The sequence below is a fragment of the Trachemys scripta genome, chromosome 13 (genome assembly GCF_013100865.1).
Source record: "Trachemys scripta elegans isolate TJP31775 chromosome 13, CAS_Tse_1.0, whole genome shotgun sequence".
NCBI classification, from domain to species: Eukaryota; Metazoa; Chordata; order Testudines; family Emydidae; genus Trachemys; species Trachemys scripta.
Window position 1 is genome coordinate 37,274,938 of NC_048310.1, and position 17,734 is coordinate 37,292,671.

At 49.2% G+C, this 17,734-nt stretch overlaps 1 protein-coding gene across 2 annotated transcripts in view; it reads left to right on the forward strand.

Moving 5' to 3' along the window:
* Window positions 1-16,546, forward strand: part of CCL22 (C-C motif chemokine ligand 22) — a 34,808-nt gene extending 18,262 nt beyond the window's left edge. The window contains exons 1-3 of one of the 2 annotated variants that reach the window (XM_034788616.1): window positions 12,162-13,814; window positions 14,285-14,405; window positions 16,344-16,546. In XM_034788616.1, coding sequence (XP_034644507.1) covers window positions 13,745-13,814; window positions 14,285-14,405; window positions 16,344-16,434 — 282 coding nt within the window. In that variant the 5' untranslated portion in view covers window positions 12,162-13,744 and the 3' untranslated portion in view covers window positions 16,435-16,546. Of the gene's footprint in view, window positions 1-9,201; window positions 11,541-12,161; window positions 13,815-14,284; window positions 14,406-16,343 lie in introns of those variants that run through there. The other variant, XR_004648008.1, reaches the window with a different exon arrangement.
* Window positions 16,547-17,734: the final 1,188 nt, after the last annotated feature.

Genomic DNA, 17,734 nt, shown 5'->3' on the forward strand with positions numbered 1-17,734 from the left:
CCGGCTGCCAACTAGACATGGAGCCATTGATCACTACCCGTTGAGCCCGACGATCTAGCCAGCTTTCTATCCACCTTACAGTCCATTCATCCAGCCCATACTTCTTTAACTTGGCGGCAAGAATACTGTGGGAGACTGTATCAAAAGCTTTGCTAAAGTCAAGGAATAACACATCCACTGCTTTCCCCTCATCCACAGAGCCAGTTATCTCATCATAGAAGGCAATTAGGTTAGTCAGGCACGACTTCCCCTTGGTGAATCCATGCTGAAACAAGTAGACACACACACACACAAATGAGTTCTAATCTTCAGTTTCAAAAGGTAATAGAAGCTTTAATAAGCAGGTTCTGTATGTCCTTTAGGGCTAACCCAGGCTAAACGGCCGAAGACTCTTGCTTCTGCCTAGAAAACCTTGTCTGCCCCACCCCCCCCGAGTCCAAGCGCCATAGAGAGGCAGTTTCTTCTTGTTAGGGGGTTCGGGTGTTTTAATCCCTCTTCTCCTCAGAGCTGCAAATTCAGCTAACAGGAGGAATCCGCTTGCAGGACTCATCTTCATGAGGGAGAGGGGGGAATAGCAGAACAATGGTCTTTTGTCCTCTTTTATGTCCCACAAATAGCCCTGTGGGGCAGGACCTAACACCTTCGGCTGGAGACCAGCACTTCACACTAGGCAGTGTCTCTCCTGTCTGGTGATTTACACGGTCACAGGGGCTCACAGTACAAATGCTCAAATCCCTGGGACACAGACATTATAAGTGAGATCCATGCAGGCAGCAACTCCCATGTGTTCAACAGAGTCTATATCCATTCTTCTAACTCTAATACCTGTTTTAACGATACTAACGCGCCAGGAAACTGGACTGGCTGCGGCTGGGTGTCGGTCAGTGTTGGGTTGAGTCACGAGGACCTTGGCACGAGCTGGCTCCTGGTCTGCCAGCGTCACAAGGGGCATTTGGCTCCCATCAGTAGCACTGGGGCTTTCTCACCAGATTTGGTTGTTTCTTCATTTGCATAATTGCCGCCAGCAAGAGCAGTGTATTGACATATTAGTCCAAGGATAATGTTCAGCAGCTGATCAGACAGTTACCCGCTTGGCAGTATCAGTACACGCTATCGGTAGAAGCATCATGAGGTCAATAATAGCTGATGGTGGCTCGTCAGATGCTGGTAGCTCAACCATTGACAGATGTTTCTCCAGCCTAGACAGTGTGTTGCTCTTTTGAGTCTTTCTTAGAGATCCATCCAAGATGAAGAGGGAAAGGTGCCAGCTGACACCTCATCAAACCCTGGTTATCAACGTCTCAGGACTGGGAAATAACAGTCAACATGCTAAATATCTGACGATCCATAGTTATTGCTTGTACTGTCTGCGTCTTCTTTTGTTCAGTAGTTTTGTTGAGATTACCAGATGATTTGAGCAGAGGTGCCGACTTTCTGAGTTCCCAGGAGGTGCTCGAGCCCTGCTCCTCCCCTTCCTCCAAAACCCCGCCTCTTCCTGCCCCTGCTCTTCCCCCACCTCTTCTGCCCCCAATCCTCCCCCTCTCTCCCAGTGCCTCCTGCACACTGCTGAACAGCTGATCGCGGTGGGCGGGAGGTGCTGGGGGTGAGAGGAAGGAGCTGATTGATGGGGGTGCTGAGCACCCACTATTTTTTTCCATGGGTGCTGCAGCCCTGGAGCATCCACGGAGATGGCGCTTATGGATTTGAGATTATGCTTTTTATGGGATCAAAGAGGTCTATCTCACCCCTTTGCAGCCTACCAGTTACAAACTGCTTTATTTCTTGTGTTCCATTCTCTCTTATCATGCACAAACTTGCCTCAGTTTCAGGTGAGGCCCCAGTAGACATTGCAATGTTCAGAAACGGCTAGCTGTTGTCTGGCCTTGTTCCAGTTGCAGTGCTAAAAGGATTTGTCATTCTTTCACTCACCATGTTTATAATCCCAGGTTCATCTGCAGCCATGCATTTTGTGGTAGCTGTTTTGTGGCTGAAGGCTGTATGCCACACGTCTGTTTTGTCGTCCATACACCACCAAAAGGCTGTTAGTCTGGTAGACTGCTCCCTGAATATCAGCTAGGGCATGATATATAGCTGGCTTCTCCTCCTCCTCCAGAGGTCTGGCTTCTGCTACATTTACATATCTACATTTACTCCATTCAGCATAATTCACCTGACCACACTGGAAGTCAAGTGGCGTCATCTCTGCAAATGTCTCAAGCTCCGTGGACTTGTTATCATCTCTTTTTGCTATGTAATCCCTCAGGAGTTGGGAGAAATCAGGGACAGAGTTTTCCTGGAACAGAAATGTATCTGAACAGTTTTTTCCTTGGGTAATGAAGGCATCCAGGAGCTGGTGGAGTAACTGGGTGCTGTTCAGTGCATTCTGTGCTTCCACTCTGTTTTCTCTGTATGCCTTTTCCGCATCTTCACATGCTTCAATGCATGGTCAAGCTTTCTCCAAGATGCGTCTCTTCACATCTGGGAGAACATCCTTGTTCATTGAATCGCCAAGTGCCATCCACTTCAAGTGATTCATTGCCTCATTCAGCAGTTTGTGGATTCTAACACCACAGATACATTCTTTTCCTCTTAGAGCGTGGCTGATGACGGAAGCTACCATAGATGTTGGCTTCTACACAGATGTCTTCAAACCCACTTTCCCGCATCACACTGCCATGGCATTCGCTGCACAATACATGACTCCCATCTCAAGGTGGTCATTGTGAAATTTATTTTGATTGCTCCATTTAATCAACTGCGCTTTGCAGTAGATCACTTCATCATACACAACATTGGACCAGTCTTGGCCCAGAAAGTGGAACATATCCCGAAAATATTTCACCCTGGTGTACGCCGAATTAACATCAGTTGTTGGTGTGGGAATCACTGGACAGTAGCCAATATTAATAAAATGTCAAAGAGCAGACGGAAAAACGTTTCTCAGATCAGTCCTTTCTACAGATAATGACAAATATTTGGATGTATTACATGGTACAAACAAGTTCATACTGTCCTGTGACTACAGACTTTTGCTTTAACCGAAGGCAAAAAGGTACAGGAAAATGCCTAAAATATATCACCGGGGGCTAAATATTTCCCCAAACACTACTATTTTGAATACATAGTTGCATTAGCAATGGTATTTAGAAGCTTTTTGCCAGTTTTGGTCAAAATTAAATTGTGTCTATGAGTTATGGCCATTTTTGTAATTGTTATGATTTTTTTCAGTTTGGATGCCTGATAATGTTTAAACACTATGTGATACAGAAAAACGGCACCATTTCCAGCATCTCCATTCACCAGATATGTGTCCAACATGGGAGAGCAATGACATTTTTCTAGTTGATGGGTTTCCTCTTAGTGCCCAAAATGGGTCAGAACTGGTAGTCTATTCTAGAGATGGGCCCAGGACAGATCCAACGTTTTCCTGTGTATTAAGGAATGTTCAGAACACGGCATTTGGTTCGGACCATTATAGATACAGAAGCAAGCTACAATGATCAGATATAAGACTGAGCTTCTCTGGAGTTCAGGGGTGTTTGGATCTGGGATTTTAGATCAATCATGTATTGAGTTGAGGGGGTCAGTTTTGGTTTGGGCCCATGCTGAATTCCCCCGAGGCGAGCTGCGAGAGGTGTCGAGCTGATTGCAGTGACTCAAGACCATGAGAAGCAACCTCAGAGCACACTGTTAGAAAGCAGGGCACCTATCCCAAATTGGCTGTGAGTTATATGCTTAGATTTCATCCACCAATTAGCAAGTGTAAACTCTTCCGGCACTATAACAGCAGTAACATAGAGTCACAGACAGTCTCCTTGGGTGTTCCGATCTGTCTCCACGCAGTGAGCCTGCCTTTGTGTAGATGGTCCCTTAAATCAAGAATCACAGCAATATTCAGTTTACGCCCAGTCCCAAAGGGCCAGTAACTAATGCCAGGTCAAGTGCACATCAGATGTCACACCAAAGAGAATGCTTGTAGCCAGTCCTATAGTAAACTATGTACAGATTTATTAAATACTAGGAAAAGGAAACGAGAGCTGAAGCAAGTAGACACACACACACACAAATGAGTTCTAATCTTCAGTTTCAAAAGGTAATAGAAGCTTTAATAAGCAAGTTCTGTATGTCCTTTAGGGCTAACCCATGCTAAACAGCCGAGGACTCTTGCTTCTGCCTAGAAAATCTTGTCTGCCGCCCCACCCCTGAGTCCAAGCACCATAGAGAGGCAGTTTCTTTTTGTTAGGGGGTTCGGGGGTTTTTAATCCCCTCTTCTTCTCAGAGCTGCAAATTCAGCTGACAGGAGGAATCCGCTTGCACGACTCATCTTCATGAGGGAGAGGGGGGAATAGCAGAACAATGGTCTTTTGTCCTCTTTTATGTCCCACAAATAGCCCTGTGGGGCAGGACCTAACACCTTCGGCTGGAGACCAGCACTTCACACTAGGCAGTGTCTCTTCTGTCTGGTGATTTACACGGTCACAGGGGCTCACAGTACAAATGCTCGAATCCCTGGGACACAGACATTATGAGTGAGATCCATGCAGGCAGCAACTCCCATGTGTTCAATAGAGTCTAAACACTAAATCCATTCTTCTAACTCTGTTTTAACGATACTAACGCGCAGGGGAACTGGACTGGTTGCGGCTGGGTGTTGGTCAGTGTTGGGTTGAGTCATGAGGACCTTGGCACAAGTTGGCTCCTGGTCTGCCAGCGTCACAAGGGGCATTTGGCTCCCATCAGTAGCAGTGGGGAGATGTGTGCAGCTAAGTTGGCAGGCTACCTTTGAATGGATTATCAGAAAGGAAGGAAGGCAGGGTGTGGACATGAAAGTGAGTTCCATGCTCTGCGGAAATAAGTGGGTGACCATGGAGAGTCCCTGAGTCTGGTTATTCCCCTTGTTTTTGTGAGAGGAAACTCATGCTTTCAAACTGTGTCCCCCCAGTAATATTTAGAAGGCATTGTTCCTTGTTACGCAGGATGTTTTGAAAACTGCACTCAGACCCTCATCTCTCATGAATTGACATAATTGGATATGTACACCAGCTGAGAAGCGTGTTTGAATTGCTCACATGGTGGGACCCAGGGCGACTGTGGGAGATTCCCGCAGACAAAAATCTTTGGGGAATTCCCACACAGGGTAGCGGATTTTAGGGATGTCTGAGGCTGACTTGGGTAGCTTGGAATTTAGGATTTCTGTGCTAGCGACACTATTTTACCAGTTTTCCAGTTTCAGGTTAACAGAGTGTGTTTGGGGTCCATTCCTGGGCAAAGCTTTGGCTAATACTGTAGCAAAGAGAGCCAGGGTGAATTACACAGAAAAGATGTTTAACGTAGGGAAGTTTTCCATTAGTAAACAGAACTGGCCACATGATGGCACCATTAGCCGGAGCAGCAAAGAGGATCTGCTGTTCGCCCTTATGAAACAGGAGTCTATTTTTAGTGCGTAAGTCTTTAGTTTCATTTCCCCACGGAATAGAACGGTGTCTGCTCATTTATTGAGCTTTTGTTTCTTTAAAAGATCATCAGCAGCGTAGGGACTATTCCATGTATGAAATGAAATTTTAATTCGTGGGATACATTGTGTGTGTGTATGTCCACCTGTCCATCTCCCCCCCCCACCCAAACGGGACTGTATGCTGGGGATCAGAGAGAGGGCTTAGCAGAAAGTGGGCTGCCTGGAGAGCGTCCTGGCACTGAAGAGGGCAGTTTTGTGGGGAGTGCTGAGCTTCCAGTCTCACTGGGGTTTTCCCATAATCTCTTCGCTAGTCTACATGGAAAACCCCTCGTCTAGGGGCCCTCCCAATTCATCGGAGGGTGGAGAAGGGTGCTGCAGGCAAAGGGCTGCCTGGGCTCTCAGTGAAGTCATGGAAATATGCCAGTTTATGCCAGCTGAGATTCTGGCCCAGTGTGAAGTAATCAGTGAGTGTCGTCCTTTTGAACGGGCTGAAATGCTTCAAGTCTTTGGTTTTAATGGTTTTGGTTGCTCTGGGAGGGTCTGATGCCACTTTGAGTTGGTGTGTCCTGGTCTGTGGGGAGCTTGCTTCTGATGATGAGCTCAGAGAGGTTGGGGGGTTGTTCGAAGGCCAGAAGTGGGGTTCAGGAAAGATTTCTTTCAGGATGGGGTCCCCATCAAGTATGGGTCATAATTGTTTGATGATACCCTGAATGGGTTTCATTGTGGGGTGGTAGGTGACTGTGAGGGGTTCGGTCACAGAGACCCCCTTGGGACTGTCACATGATGTGCTGAAATTACCCCTGAGCCCATTTTCCCTGCCAGCTTGGGACTCCAGAACCCTGTCTTGTTGAGCCAGACACGCTAGCCTGCTGCAACACAGACCCAGGTCTGGTCCACGCCCCCAAAGCTTCAGACTTTAACCAAAAACTGCTCAGCAGGTCACCTATCTCCAGCACCCAGACAACCAGCTCCCAATGGGATCCAAACCCCAAATAAATCTGTTTTACTCTGTGTAAAGCGTATACAGGGTAAACTCATAAATTGTCCTCCCTCTATAACACTGATAGAGAGATATGCACAGCTGTTCATCCCCCCCCCCCAAGGTATTAATCACTTACTCTGGGTTCATTAATAAACAAAAGTAATTTTATTAAGTATAAAAAGTAGGATTTTAGTGGTTTCAAGTAATAACAGACAGAACAAAGTAAATCACCAAGCAAAATAAAACAAAACATGCAAGTCTAAGCCTAATACATTAAGAAACTGATTATTGGTAATATCACTTCCAGAGATGTTCCAATAAGCTTCTTTCACAGAGTAGACTCCTTCCTCGTCTGGGCCCAATCCTTTCCCTGGTACAGTCCTTGTTAGTTCCAGCCGACATCTTAGGTGAAAAGCAGGGCCGCTGTCATGACTGGCCCCACTCTTGTCCTGCTCCACCCCCTTTTATCTCTTTGGCATAAGGCAGGAATCCTTTGTCTCTCTGGGTCCCCACCCAACCTTCTAAATGGAAAAGCACCAGGTTTAAGATAGATTCCAGTATCAGGTGACATGGTCACATGTCACTGTAAGACCTCATTCTTCATTACCCACAGGCTGGGCTACACCTACACAGGAAGGCTTGCAAGTAAACAGAGCCATTTACAACGGATTGTCCTTGGAAGTAAACAGAGCCATCAAGATCCTAAACCGCCATTAATGGCCCACACTTTGCATAATTACAATAGGACCTCAGAATTATACTTCGTATTTCTAGTTTAAGATACAAGAATGATACATTCATACAAATAGGATGAATATATTCAGTAGATTATAAGCTTTGTAATGATACCTTACAAGAGACCTTTTGCATAAAGCATATTCCAGTTACATCATATTCGTACTTACAAACATATTTCCATAAAACATATGGAGTGCTACGTCACAGTGACAACTCGGGGTGTGTGGTCAGAGGGGGGTTTATTTATTTATTGGGGGGAGGGATAGCTCAGTGGTTTGAGCATTGGCATGCTAAACCCAGGGTTGTGAGTTCAATCCTTGAGGGGGGCCACCTAGGGATCTGGGGCAAAATCAGTACTTGGTCCTGGTAGTGAAGGCAGGGGGCTGGACTTGAGGACCTTTCAGGGTCCCTTCCAGTTCCATGAGATAGGTATATCTCCATTTATTTATTTAAAATATTTATATTTCTGTATTGAAGCAAGTTCTCTTGGGGTCTTTGGGTAGCCCATTCCATGATGGGATCTACTTGTCTGGTAGAGCATCCTTGTTTGGTGAAGGCGATTTTGAGTGTGTTAAGGTGTATATCCAGGACTTTCTCCTCAGAGTATATTCTGTGGTATCTGAGTGCCTGGCTGTAGATAACAGTTTTCTTGGTGTGATTGGGGTAGTTACTGGATGTATGAAGGTAGGACCAGCCTGGGAGTTTAAATTCATAACTTTGCAAACCACTAAAAATCATGGACTGAACAGAGACACTGGATTTATGGTTTATTACAACAATCTGTAACCCACTAACCCCCTCTTTTATCCTATGACTGCAGAGGTATTAACTGGCCACTCTACCTTGAATGGTGCCTTACCATAGGTGCTAACTACTTACGCCAAACAATCTGTTCCACCTTTAGCTGTGACACTCAGAGTACCTTTCCCAGACCTGAGGAAGAGTTCTGTGTGGCTCAAAACCCTGTCTCTCTCGTCAGCTAGAGTCCTCCAAGAAAAGATATCGCCTCACCCAATTGTTTCTCTAAGGATTTGAAGGGTCATAGAGATGAAGGCCTTGTTTACCCTGGGGATTTGCCTCGATTCCAGCCACTGGTGTAGCTGCAAAGATGCAAACCCGTAGCTCTGGAAAACTATGATTTGCACGGGTGCAGCTTACCTCTGCTTGGAACCGGAGAAGCTGCACTGCTGAGATCGGCCACTTCGCTTGTCTGCTCTAAGGGTTTGCATTAGAGCAGCTGCAGCAGTTGCTGGCCACCCACCTCAGCATAGACAAGAAATTGAGCTTCTCCCCTCCAGCTCTGAGGTGGCCTCTTTGATGGACATTGGCTGGGCAGCATGTGTGGGAATCTTGCACTGCTGCTGCCCACGGCGTCCTCATTTTGGGGGAAAACAGGATCTCAGTATTTAGTACTTTCTGTCTGGGTACCTTTCACCAGCACAAAATTCATTATAATTAATTAAAGGCAGTAACTCTGCAGAGAAGCTACAATTACTGCAAGCTGCACATATGTGATGTTTTCTGGCGTTTTCACCTAAGTGCAATCATTTCCTTTTGAGAAAAAGGATCCCACTTTTAGAAAACCCAGAAGAGGGACTTGCACAATACTTAGAGGGGAGACTGATCTCAGCTGCCGCTCATTTCCTGCCTCTTTCTCAGACTGAGGCTTTGCACCCGTGCGGAATGAAAGGAGAAAATTCTATTTCTGTGGGATCCTTCGCAGAATTTCTCCCCTCCTTTTCCCTCGAAAAGTCACTTGCTTTAAATACAACAGTAATGAAGTGTGAGGTGTGGGAGTTTCGCAGAATGATTAGCTCGTGCACTGTTGTTCCACATTTGTAAAATTCATCTCTAGAAGCAGCTGCAGAAAAGTGCTGAGATCAGTGCTTGCTGATTTTGCAGTAAAGGGGCCTCTGATTTTAAGGGTTATTTAGTGGTTTAAGTGCGAATACAGAGAAAGGAACATGTACAAACAAGCAAGTATCCTAAGAAGTAATGACATGAACTTCTTTCTATATTATTACAGAAGGGACATGCATTATTTTGCTAATTTGATGCACCTGGACTACAAGTCAGCATTCGTCTCTTATGAAATCAAATCCAACAGGAGATTATTTTCCGGGTGGAAGATATTGGATCCATCAAACCCTCCCCGTCCCCCGATCTCTGACCACTTTGTGGCAGACCCATCACACCTAGCTCCTGAGTTCAGGTAAAGAATTCCCAGATAAAACGCTTGCTGCTCCCAGATGCTGATGACCTGGTCATTCTAACACCTATGCAAGTGGTTTCCAAAGGAATTTATGCCTATTAAAAACATGCTTCAGGGCATGGGCTTAACATGTCAACTTGGATAAAAACAAGAATCATGGTATTTCAGAAAAAGCCCCAAACAAGCTAACATTTGTCACAGAGTTATCAAAATGGAACATACTCCAAATTATATGTAGCAGAGTCTCGTAATGAATGCACTCTGGCCCAGGCTGCAGGCTGGAGATCAGACCAGTTCACTTATGTGGTGGGGTTGCTCAAAACAGGTATCAGTCGTATAAGAAGGTATTTAGAGTGCAGAGTCTGTGAAATGCTTGCAAGTTGCTGCGTGGATTAATCTCACGTGTAATGTCTGTATTCCATGCTACCCGGCATTATGTAAAGTTTGCTTTATAACTTTGAAAATGTTTGCTCTAAACTTGTGAACTCAGATGGGAAGAGTGTTTCCCCCTGCCCGGCCAGGAGGACTATCAAAATCAGATTGGCCATCAAGGAACATCGCACTACAAAGGATTGGTTATTGGCCCTATTGCACCTTGGAAATGCTACCTGCAAGGAAGTTTGTTCTTGGGACTTGGAAGCTGAATGAAGGAAATAAAAGACACAGGAAAATTTTCCACCTCTTTGCTGTTTGAACTGTCCCAGGGCCAGAGACACCAAACTGAAGCCAGCGATCTCCAGTGGTTACCTTCTGGGTCTGTCCTGAACGACACTTAGAATTGACAGATCACTACAACTCTGTCACTCTTAGGATTCAGATTGAAATTCATTTGTGTGTATATGTTTGCTTGCTTTAACCTGTAAATAACTCTCCCGTCTTTTCCCTAGTTTATTACAGGATGGGCTACAGGCGTTGTCTTTGGTGTGAGATCTAAGGTACAAATTGATCTGGGGTAAATGACTGGTCTCTTGGGTCTGGAAACAACCTGAATATTGTACAACTTTTGGTGTGTGTCACCATGTATTATTCAGTCCAGCTTGCCTGGGTGGTAGGACAGACTGGAGAGTCTCAGGGCATGTCTACACAGCAATGAAAGCCTGGCTCAAGCCTAACCCACCTTGTGTCCACACACCAATTGTGCTAACCTAGGGATTGGACATAGGGTCCCAGGACCCTGCAGGGCTGCCGGTCTGAACCCATGTTAAGCTGGGACGTGGGGTCCAAGCCCTATTGCTTTTCTGTGTGCACATGGCCCCAGCTTGATTCTGGTCCCAGAAGTCTCTGGATGTATCCCAGAGTTTTTGACGACAAAGGAGCAGCACTGAAGGCAACGGCTGGAGGTGCCATTACTGCCTAGCTGAGAGCGCTTCCTGTTTCTGTTCCTGTTCCTCCTGCGGCGCCGGCAGCTCCTGCTCCGGCTCTTCCTCACTGCTGCGTGGAGCTTGCCCAGAGCAGGGAGCAAAGCTGACAGGTGGGAGAAGGTGGGAGCCCACTCCCCCCCCAAGCCCTGGGGTGCATGTCACTGCTCCACGGCCGGCAGCAGCCCGGCAGAGATGTGTGTGTTCATATGAGGGTCTTGACACAAAAGGCCTTGAGAAATTATGCACAAATAGGGGAATAGTCCATCAAAAAGAAAGCCTTAAATCAAGAACCGAGAGCTTTGCTCACAGACGTTGCCCCAGGAACAGGGTCTGAGCACCCAATGCCACAGACACCTCTGCAGCGGAACCGGTTCGGCTGACGCTCCGGATAGCCCAGGAAGAATGTGAGCCCCAGATACTGATCGTGGAAGTCCAGTTGAAGGAGAAGAAGGAAAACGAGACAGCCTACCAGAGACGCAAAGCCAAGGCTGAAATTGAGGCCGAAGCTCTCCGCAGATGCATGGAACATCTAGTAGCTGAGGAGAGAACTCACCCATTGCAGCTCAGAGTACTGGAGCAGCAAAAGCAGCAGCCCTAGCCACTGAGTCCAACTCCCCAAGGCACCAGGGAGTTTAGCAAGAGACTGACTGCATAGAAATGTTTCTGTCCACCTTTGAAGGCCTGTGTAGGATCCATAAGATTCCAGAGGAGAAGTGGATGTCTAGCCTCCTGACCAGATTAACTGGGAACGTGAGACAAGTTTTTAATGTTATGGAGGAGGGTGATGCCAAGGTGTATAAGAAGTTTAAAGAAAATGTACTGAACACAGGCACTGACTTTTCAAAGTGCCAGAGGGTGCTCGACCCCTCGCTCTGCCCCAGGCCTTGTCCCCACTGCAACCTTCCTCCAATGCCCCACCTAGGCCCCACCTCTTCCCATCCCTGCTCCGCCCCTTCCTCTAATGCCCCACCTCTTCCCATCACTGCCCCACCCCACCCCGCCTCTTCCTGTCCCTGCTCCGCCCCTTCCTCCAATGCCCCACCCAGGCCCCACCTCTTCCTGCCCCTGCTCTGCCCCTTCCTCCAATGCCCCACCCAGGCCCACCTCTTCCCATCCCTGCCCCACCCCACCCCGCCTCTTCCTGCTCCTGCCCCTTCCTCCAAGGCCCCATCCACACTCCACCCATGCCCCACCTCTTCCCACCCCGCCCAACCCCCACCCTGCCTCTTCCCGCCATGCTCAACCCCACCCCGCCTCTTCCGGCCCCGCTCCACCCCTTCTCCAGAGCACGCCACGTCCTCTCTCCTTCCCCGTCTCTCCCAGCCTCCTGCACACCGTGAAACAGCTGATTGCGGTGGGCGGGAGGCACAGGGAGGGACGGGGAGGCGCTGATCTGTGGGGACCACTGGCAGGCAGGAGGTGCTGGGGGGGGAGGTGTGCGGGAGAGCTGATGGGGGGCTGCCGGTGGGTACTCAGCACCCATCATTTCTCCCCCCGTGGGTGATCCAGCCCCGGAGCACCCACGGAGTCGGCGCCGATGGTACTGAAAAGGATTAAGATTACCCGAGTCCCGTCAACTGAAATACAGAAATCTTAAAAGGTTTGACAACGTCCCTCATGTCAGATATGTGCAGGAAATGTGTAATGCTATGAAAACATGGCTAAGAGGGGCAGGGGCTGAAGGTAACAATGAATAACGGTTTGATCTGTTGGCACATGCACCGTTGTTGTGGACAGTCACTGATGAGGTAAAATTGGCCCTCTGTGAGCAAACACCCTCCCCAGTTTTGGAGGCCGCAGAAATTGCAGATGAGTCAAGGGCTCATGGGGGGCACAGACCCCAGGGGGAGGGAAATCCTCTTGTTCCCCAGGTTAGGAAGAAGGAGGGGGGTCTAGGAATAAACCTAATCCCAACTTTCTTAAACAACCGCAAGGGAGCCTGGATTTTAAAGCCCCTTGCCCTAAGGGAAGGCAGGCGGTCTGCCCTCACTGTTGAGCTCCTAGCCATATCAAACCAAATTTCTCCAAACTTAAGATCACCCCACAATCTGTACCCACCCCCCATGAGTGCCAATGCTCCCACTGTGATCCCAGAAGAAATTGTAGAGGAGGAAGGAGAATGGCCTCGTACACAATATTGGGACTGAGTCTTGGGAAGGTAGTGAAGGATTGAAGAGTGCTCGAGTGACTAGCACTCAATGTACAGGCTGGAGCGATGTGGCATCGCAAGTCGCTTTGGCTAAGGAAAGTTTGGGAAGGGAAGAGGACAGACTTCCTGGCAAAAGTCTAAAGGATGAATTTTCTGTGACCGTGCCCCTGGCTAAAGTCTACCCGGAGTGGGCGGATTTTAAGGGGCTGTTCATCGTAGGCATCAGAAATTTGCTGCCCACTGATATTTTAATGGGTAATAACATTTTCGCCAGGTCTAAGCAGCCTAATATCATAACACGCCACCAGAGAGAGTATGGCTCTGATGCACCTGCTTTGGCTGTGGACAGCAGGGAACGCTGCAAAGGGGGGGTGAGAGGGGGAAGGACTTCAACCCTTTGTCTGTTGAGAGCGGTAGCTTGGCTTCGGAGGAGGAATTTGTGGCTTTTTCTGCAGTGCCAGAGTCTGCGCTAACCGTAGGTGAGGCTATTGTCGTACTTGGGGAGTTCACCTTTAATACTGGGTTGGTGAAATCTAATTATACCACTGTAATACCACCGGTTGGAGTATCGGCTCTGCTTTCTGACAATTTTCCCTGAAGTCATGGTCATGACTCACTCCAGGCAGCATGACCAAGGGAAACAAGATTTGGTTCTAAGAATGACCAAGCTCAGTTTTTGCAGAACTGCAGTCAGAGTTCTCCAAACTCCAGGGAAAGGGTGAATTCCACATCTTCATGGGCAGGTTTAAATTCCGCAGCTCTGTCCAAGGCTGTCAGTTCATTCCAGCCATCCAGGGAAACAGTCCAGGTCCAGAGCTCTCCAGCCGAGGAGAAACCTCCCAGAATCATGAACAGCCTGACGACAGCGCTTCTGGTGATTTTCCTGCTAGGGCTTTCCCTTCAGCGCATCCATGCAGGTCAGTGGGAACCTCCGACATTGCCGGGCCTTTTCAGCAAAGAGCTGTGAGGAGTGGGGGGAGGTGCCGTTGGGGTCGTGGTGGCCCATTCTGTCTGCTTTGTGATGCAAAGAGCCCAGAAAATGGTCACATCTCCCCAGTGGGTGTTGTAATGGCCTACAGGCCTCTTATGCCACCCTTCCTGCAGCCCCAGTGTAGGGACGAAGGAGGGGCATGTCAGGGGCATTCAGCATCATGGGTAGTAAAACATGCTGTGTAAACACCTTCTACCAGGGAAGTTGACTTTGGCACTCCCTCACCCGCTGTTTTGGGGTTCCTTCTGTCTAGGAAGATGCTGTGTAGTTGCAAGTCATCATTATGGTCTTTGAACGGAATTCGTAGTACGGGCTCTTTTCCGTCTACATCTTTTCCACTAGAGAGATGTAACGTTTGTGAAATTGTTTCTCATTTGGTTTCCTTTCTCCCAAAAGCTCCACAAGGTATCCTGGAAGACACAACCTGCTGCACTGGCGTCACTAAGGGACCCATTCGTTTTGCTAACCTGAGGAGTTTCTACTGGACCTCTCCGGGGTGTAGAAAACCTGCTGTGGTGTAAGTAGCCTTCAGTCAGTCAGGCCTCGCTTTAGGGTGAACAGAGGCTAGGATAGGTGTGTGTCAGGGACATGCAGCTCGTGCCAGTGTTAGGGGGAAGGATCCCATACTGTGGTCACTTAGCCAGGAAACTGCCCTATTCATTAAGTAAGGAGAAGCCTGAGTCTGATCTCACACTGGTTTTGCAGCCGTATGGCTCCAATGGAGTTGCTCCTCATTTACCTTGATTAATTTCAGCAGAGTCGTTCTGACTTGACACTGGGGTGGCTGAGAGGAGAATCAGGCCCCAAGTGTAAATCAAAGAATTATTTTATTAATTGTACTATAAAAATGCAAATGTATGGAACATATTTCCAGGGCTGGTATTGATTCATTCTTACACGACAGAGAAAAGGAGGGAGCTGATGGGCTGATGACCATTCTGACCATGTGGTTAAGCAGGGTAACTGCTCAGGTCAAGACTCACTAGTTCCCAGAAGGAAACGGGACTTGATGGGAATGACATTACTTTCCAGGCAGTGCAGCGCTGTAGACACTTGTGCTTCTCAGCTGGGTGCCTCATGCATTGTGATATACGCTGAGCCCTGGAGGCATCTGATATGCCCACCCCTGGCTTTATCTTCCCTTCCTCTATCAGAAAGACACTGTTTAACTAGCAGTGCACTAACGACAGTTACATGAAAGCTTTACATAAAACAGAGCAGGGAATTCAAACCAGGTTAACTCCCGAATCGCCCCCCCATCCTCCGTGTCTGTTTTTAAGGCACCATCCCAGTACACGGGGCTGTGCAGTAGGGGATGTGACATGCTTTTGCCCTGAGGCTCTTCAGAGGTGTTAAAAGGCACAGCGGAGACACTCCCGACCCAACCAGCACAGAGTAAACAAAACGGGGGCATGATCATCATAGCTGGGCCCAATTCAACAGCAGCAGCATTTCCATAAGGAGCTATAGATTCTTCTTTATTCTGGCTTCCTGATAAGGGGGACATGTCAGATCAGACTGAAGGGCTTGAGGAGTAGAACTGAGGTGCTGATCCCTTATGGTCATTGGAGAGCTCATGGCCCTTTTTGCAAGATAAGGGTGTTAACCACTGCACCCCAGACAGGCTTCAATCTGATTTATTCCGTGCAGCCTGCCTAAACCAACCGGGTAATTTCACTCAGCCATAAAGGACCCGATTCTCCTTTTACATACATATGACCCCACAGATTTCAATGGAGTTACTCTTGACTTACACCAGTGTCTGTGAGAGGAGACTCAGCTCCTAAGATGGCGCTTTCCTTCCTTTCCTGAACAGCCGTGTGCTGAACACTGCTGCTGCAATCCAGTGATGGGAGCGTATTTGTATGTGATGAAGCATGTTGGGATAGGAGGTACTGCATGAGCTAGAGCCTGTTATAACTAAGAAGTTGTCAAAGCATTGCCTGCTGGTTTGGGATGAGGAAACACTGCACTAGCTGTGGGCAGATCCTGTAACCTTTCTCTGCCTCAGTTTACCCATCTGTAACTACAGTACTTCACAGGTAGCATGAAGTCTGCTTTGAGATATTTGGGTGAAAGGAGTTATAAAAATACAAAGTATTTTAATGTTACCGCCTAGCAGCCAGGGAAATTCTCCTCCTTCAGTCCTCTGCAGACACTAGCCAGCTCACAGCAGTTTAGTGCACCAGGTACATGAGGCAAAAGACACCCGCCGGGCTGCCTCATATCAGTATGCCAGGAGCAGCACCAATACTACAGCAGCGGCTGGCAGCAAAGCAGTAAAACCGATTTATTCAGCCCCTGGTTTCCTTTCTGGGGTATTCATTGAATTTCTGGGGAGTCACACTCTCCCTGACGTCTGCACAACCCTTTCTAAAGCTGACTCCAGGGTATGACACTGTCCGATCTCGCTCACCAGTTAATAACCGAGCTCCCTAATGTTTCCACATTGCAGGTTTGTGACTGTCCAAAACAGGGAAGTCTGTGCTGCTCCAGAGGCCAAGTGGGTACAAGCTGCAATCCGGCGCCTGAGGAAAAAGAAGTAACTTAGCACAGCTGCCCTTAGCAGGGCTGTCCTCCCAGGGGCCTGCTGGCCCTGCTCTATTTATGTAAAAAACCTGTGACCGTTAAATTTATTAAATCTTTATTTTTTTGGAACCAGTTGTGTCATGTGTTGTTGTGCGTCTCTGCCTACGGAGAGCGCTGACCAATAGCTTTCAGCCCCAGGTTTGTCCTTACTGAGGGATTGTTACAATTGGATGGGTCATGTGACCTCTGGGGTCTGTAAGACATGGAGAGAAAATGTTCAGTTGCCCCTTAGTCCTGGTGCGAACTGCTGGGTCCCCAGCCCTGGAGACGGAGCGGCAGTCTCTACAGCACTCGTACACAGGGTGACCAGGGGACCGGGTTTGGACCGGAACACCCGGTCGAAAAGGGATCTTGGCGGTTCCGGTCAGCACCACTGACTGGACCCTTGACTGTCCGGTTCGCCGCGCCGCACAGCAGGCTCCCTGCCAGCTGCCACGTGGCTCCCGGGTCGGGAGGCAGCCGGCATGTCCGGCTCCTAGCCTTAGGGGCTGCTGGGGAGGGGTCCGCCTGCTGTCCCGCCCCCTGCCTGCAGACGCAGCTCCCATTGGCTGGGTCAGGAGGGGAGGAACTAGCGCAACTGCCACTCGCGAGCGCTCAGCAAGCGGCTGTTGAGGGATCACGTGGCTCGCGCCTCTCCCGCTGCTGCCCGGCCCCGTCTCCTTGCGCGGGGCCTGGGCCTGGGCTCCAGCTGAGCGTGTGCCCTGCGGCCAACCGCCATCTGTCTGTCACCCCATCGNCAGCTGCCACGTGGCTCCCGGGTCGGGAGGCAGCCGGCATGTCCGGCTCCTAGCCTTAGGGGCTGCTGGGGAGGGGTCCACGTACTGCCCCGCCCCCTGCCTGCAGACGCAGCTCCCATTGGCTGGGTCAAGGGAGGGGAGGAACTAGCACAACCGCCACTCGGGAGCGCTCAGCAGGCGGCTGTTGAGGGGTCACGTGGCTCGCGCCTCTCCCGCTGCTGCCCGGCCCCGTCTCCTCGCGCGGGGCCTGGGCCTGGGCCTGGGCCTGGGCTCCAGCTGAGCGTGTGCCCTGCGGCCAACCGCCATCTGTCTGTCACCCCATCGCCGGCACCCAGGGGTTGGAGGGGTGTGTATCCCCATCTCTGCGTGCTGGGAATGGGGCTGCACCCTCCTCCCCCACACTGCACCCCCATCCCCCTTCACTGCATCCCTCCCGGTCCCAACCCCCCCGCACCCCCATCCCCCCTCACTGCATCCCTCCCGGTCCCAACCCCCCCGCACCCCCATCCCCCCTCACTGC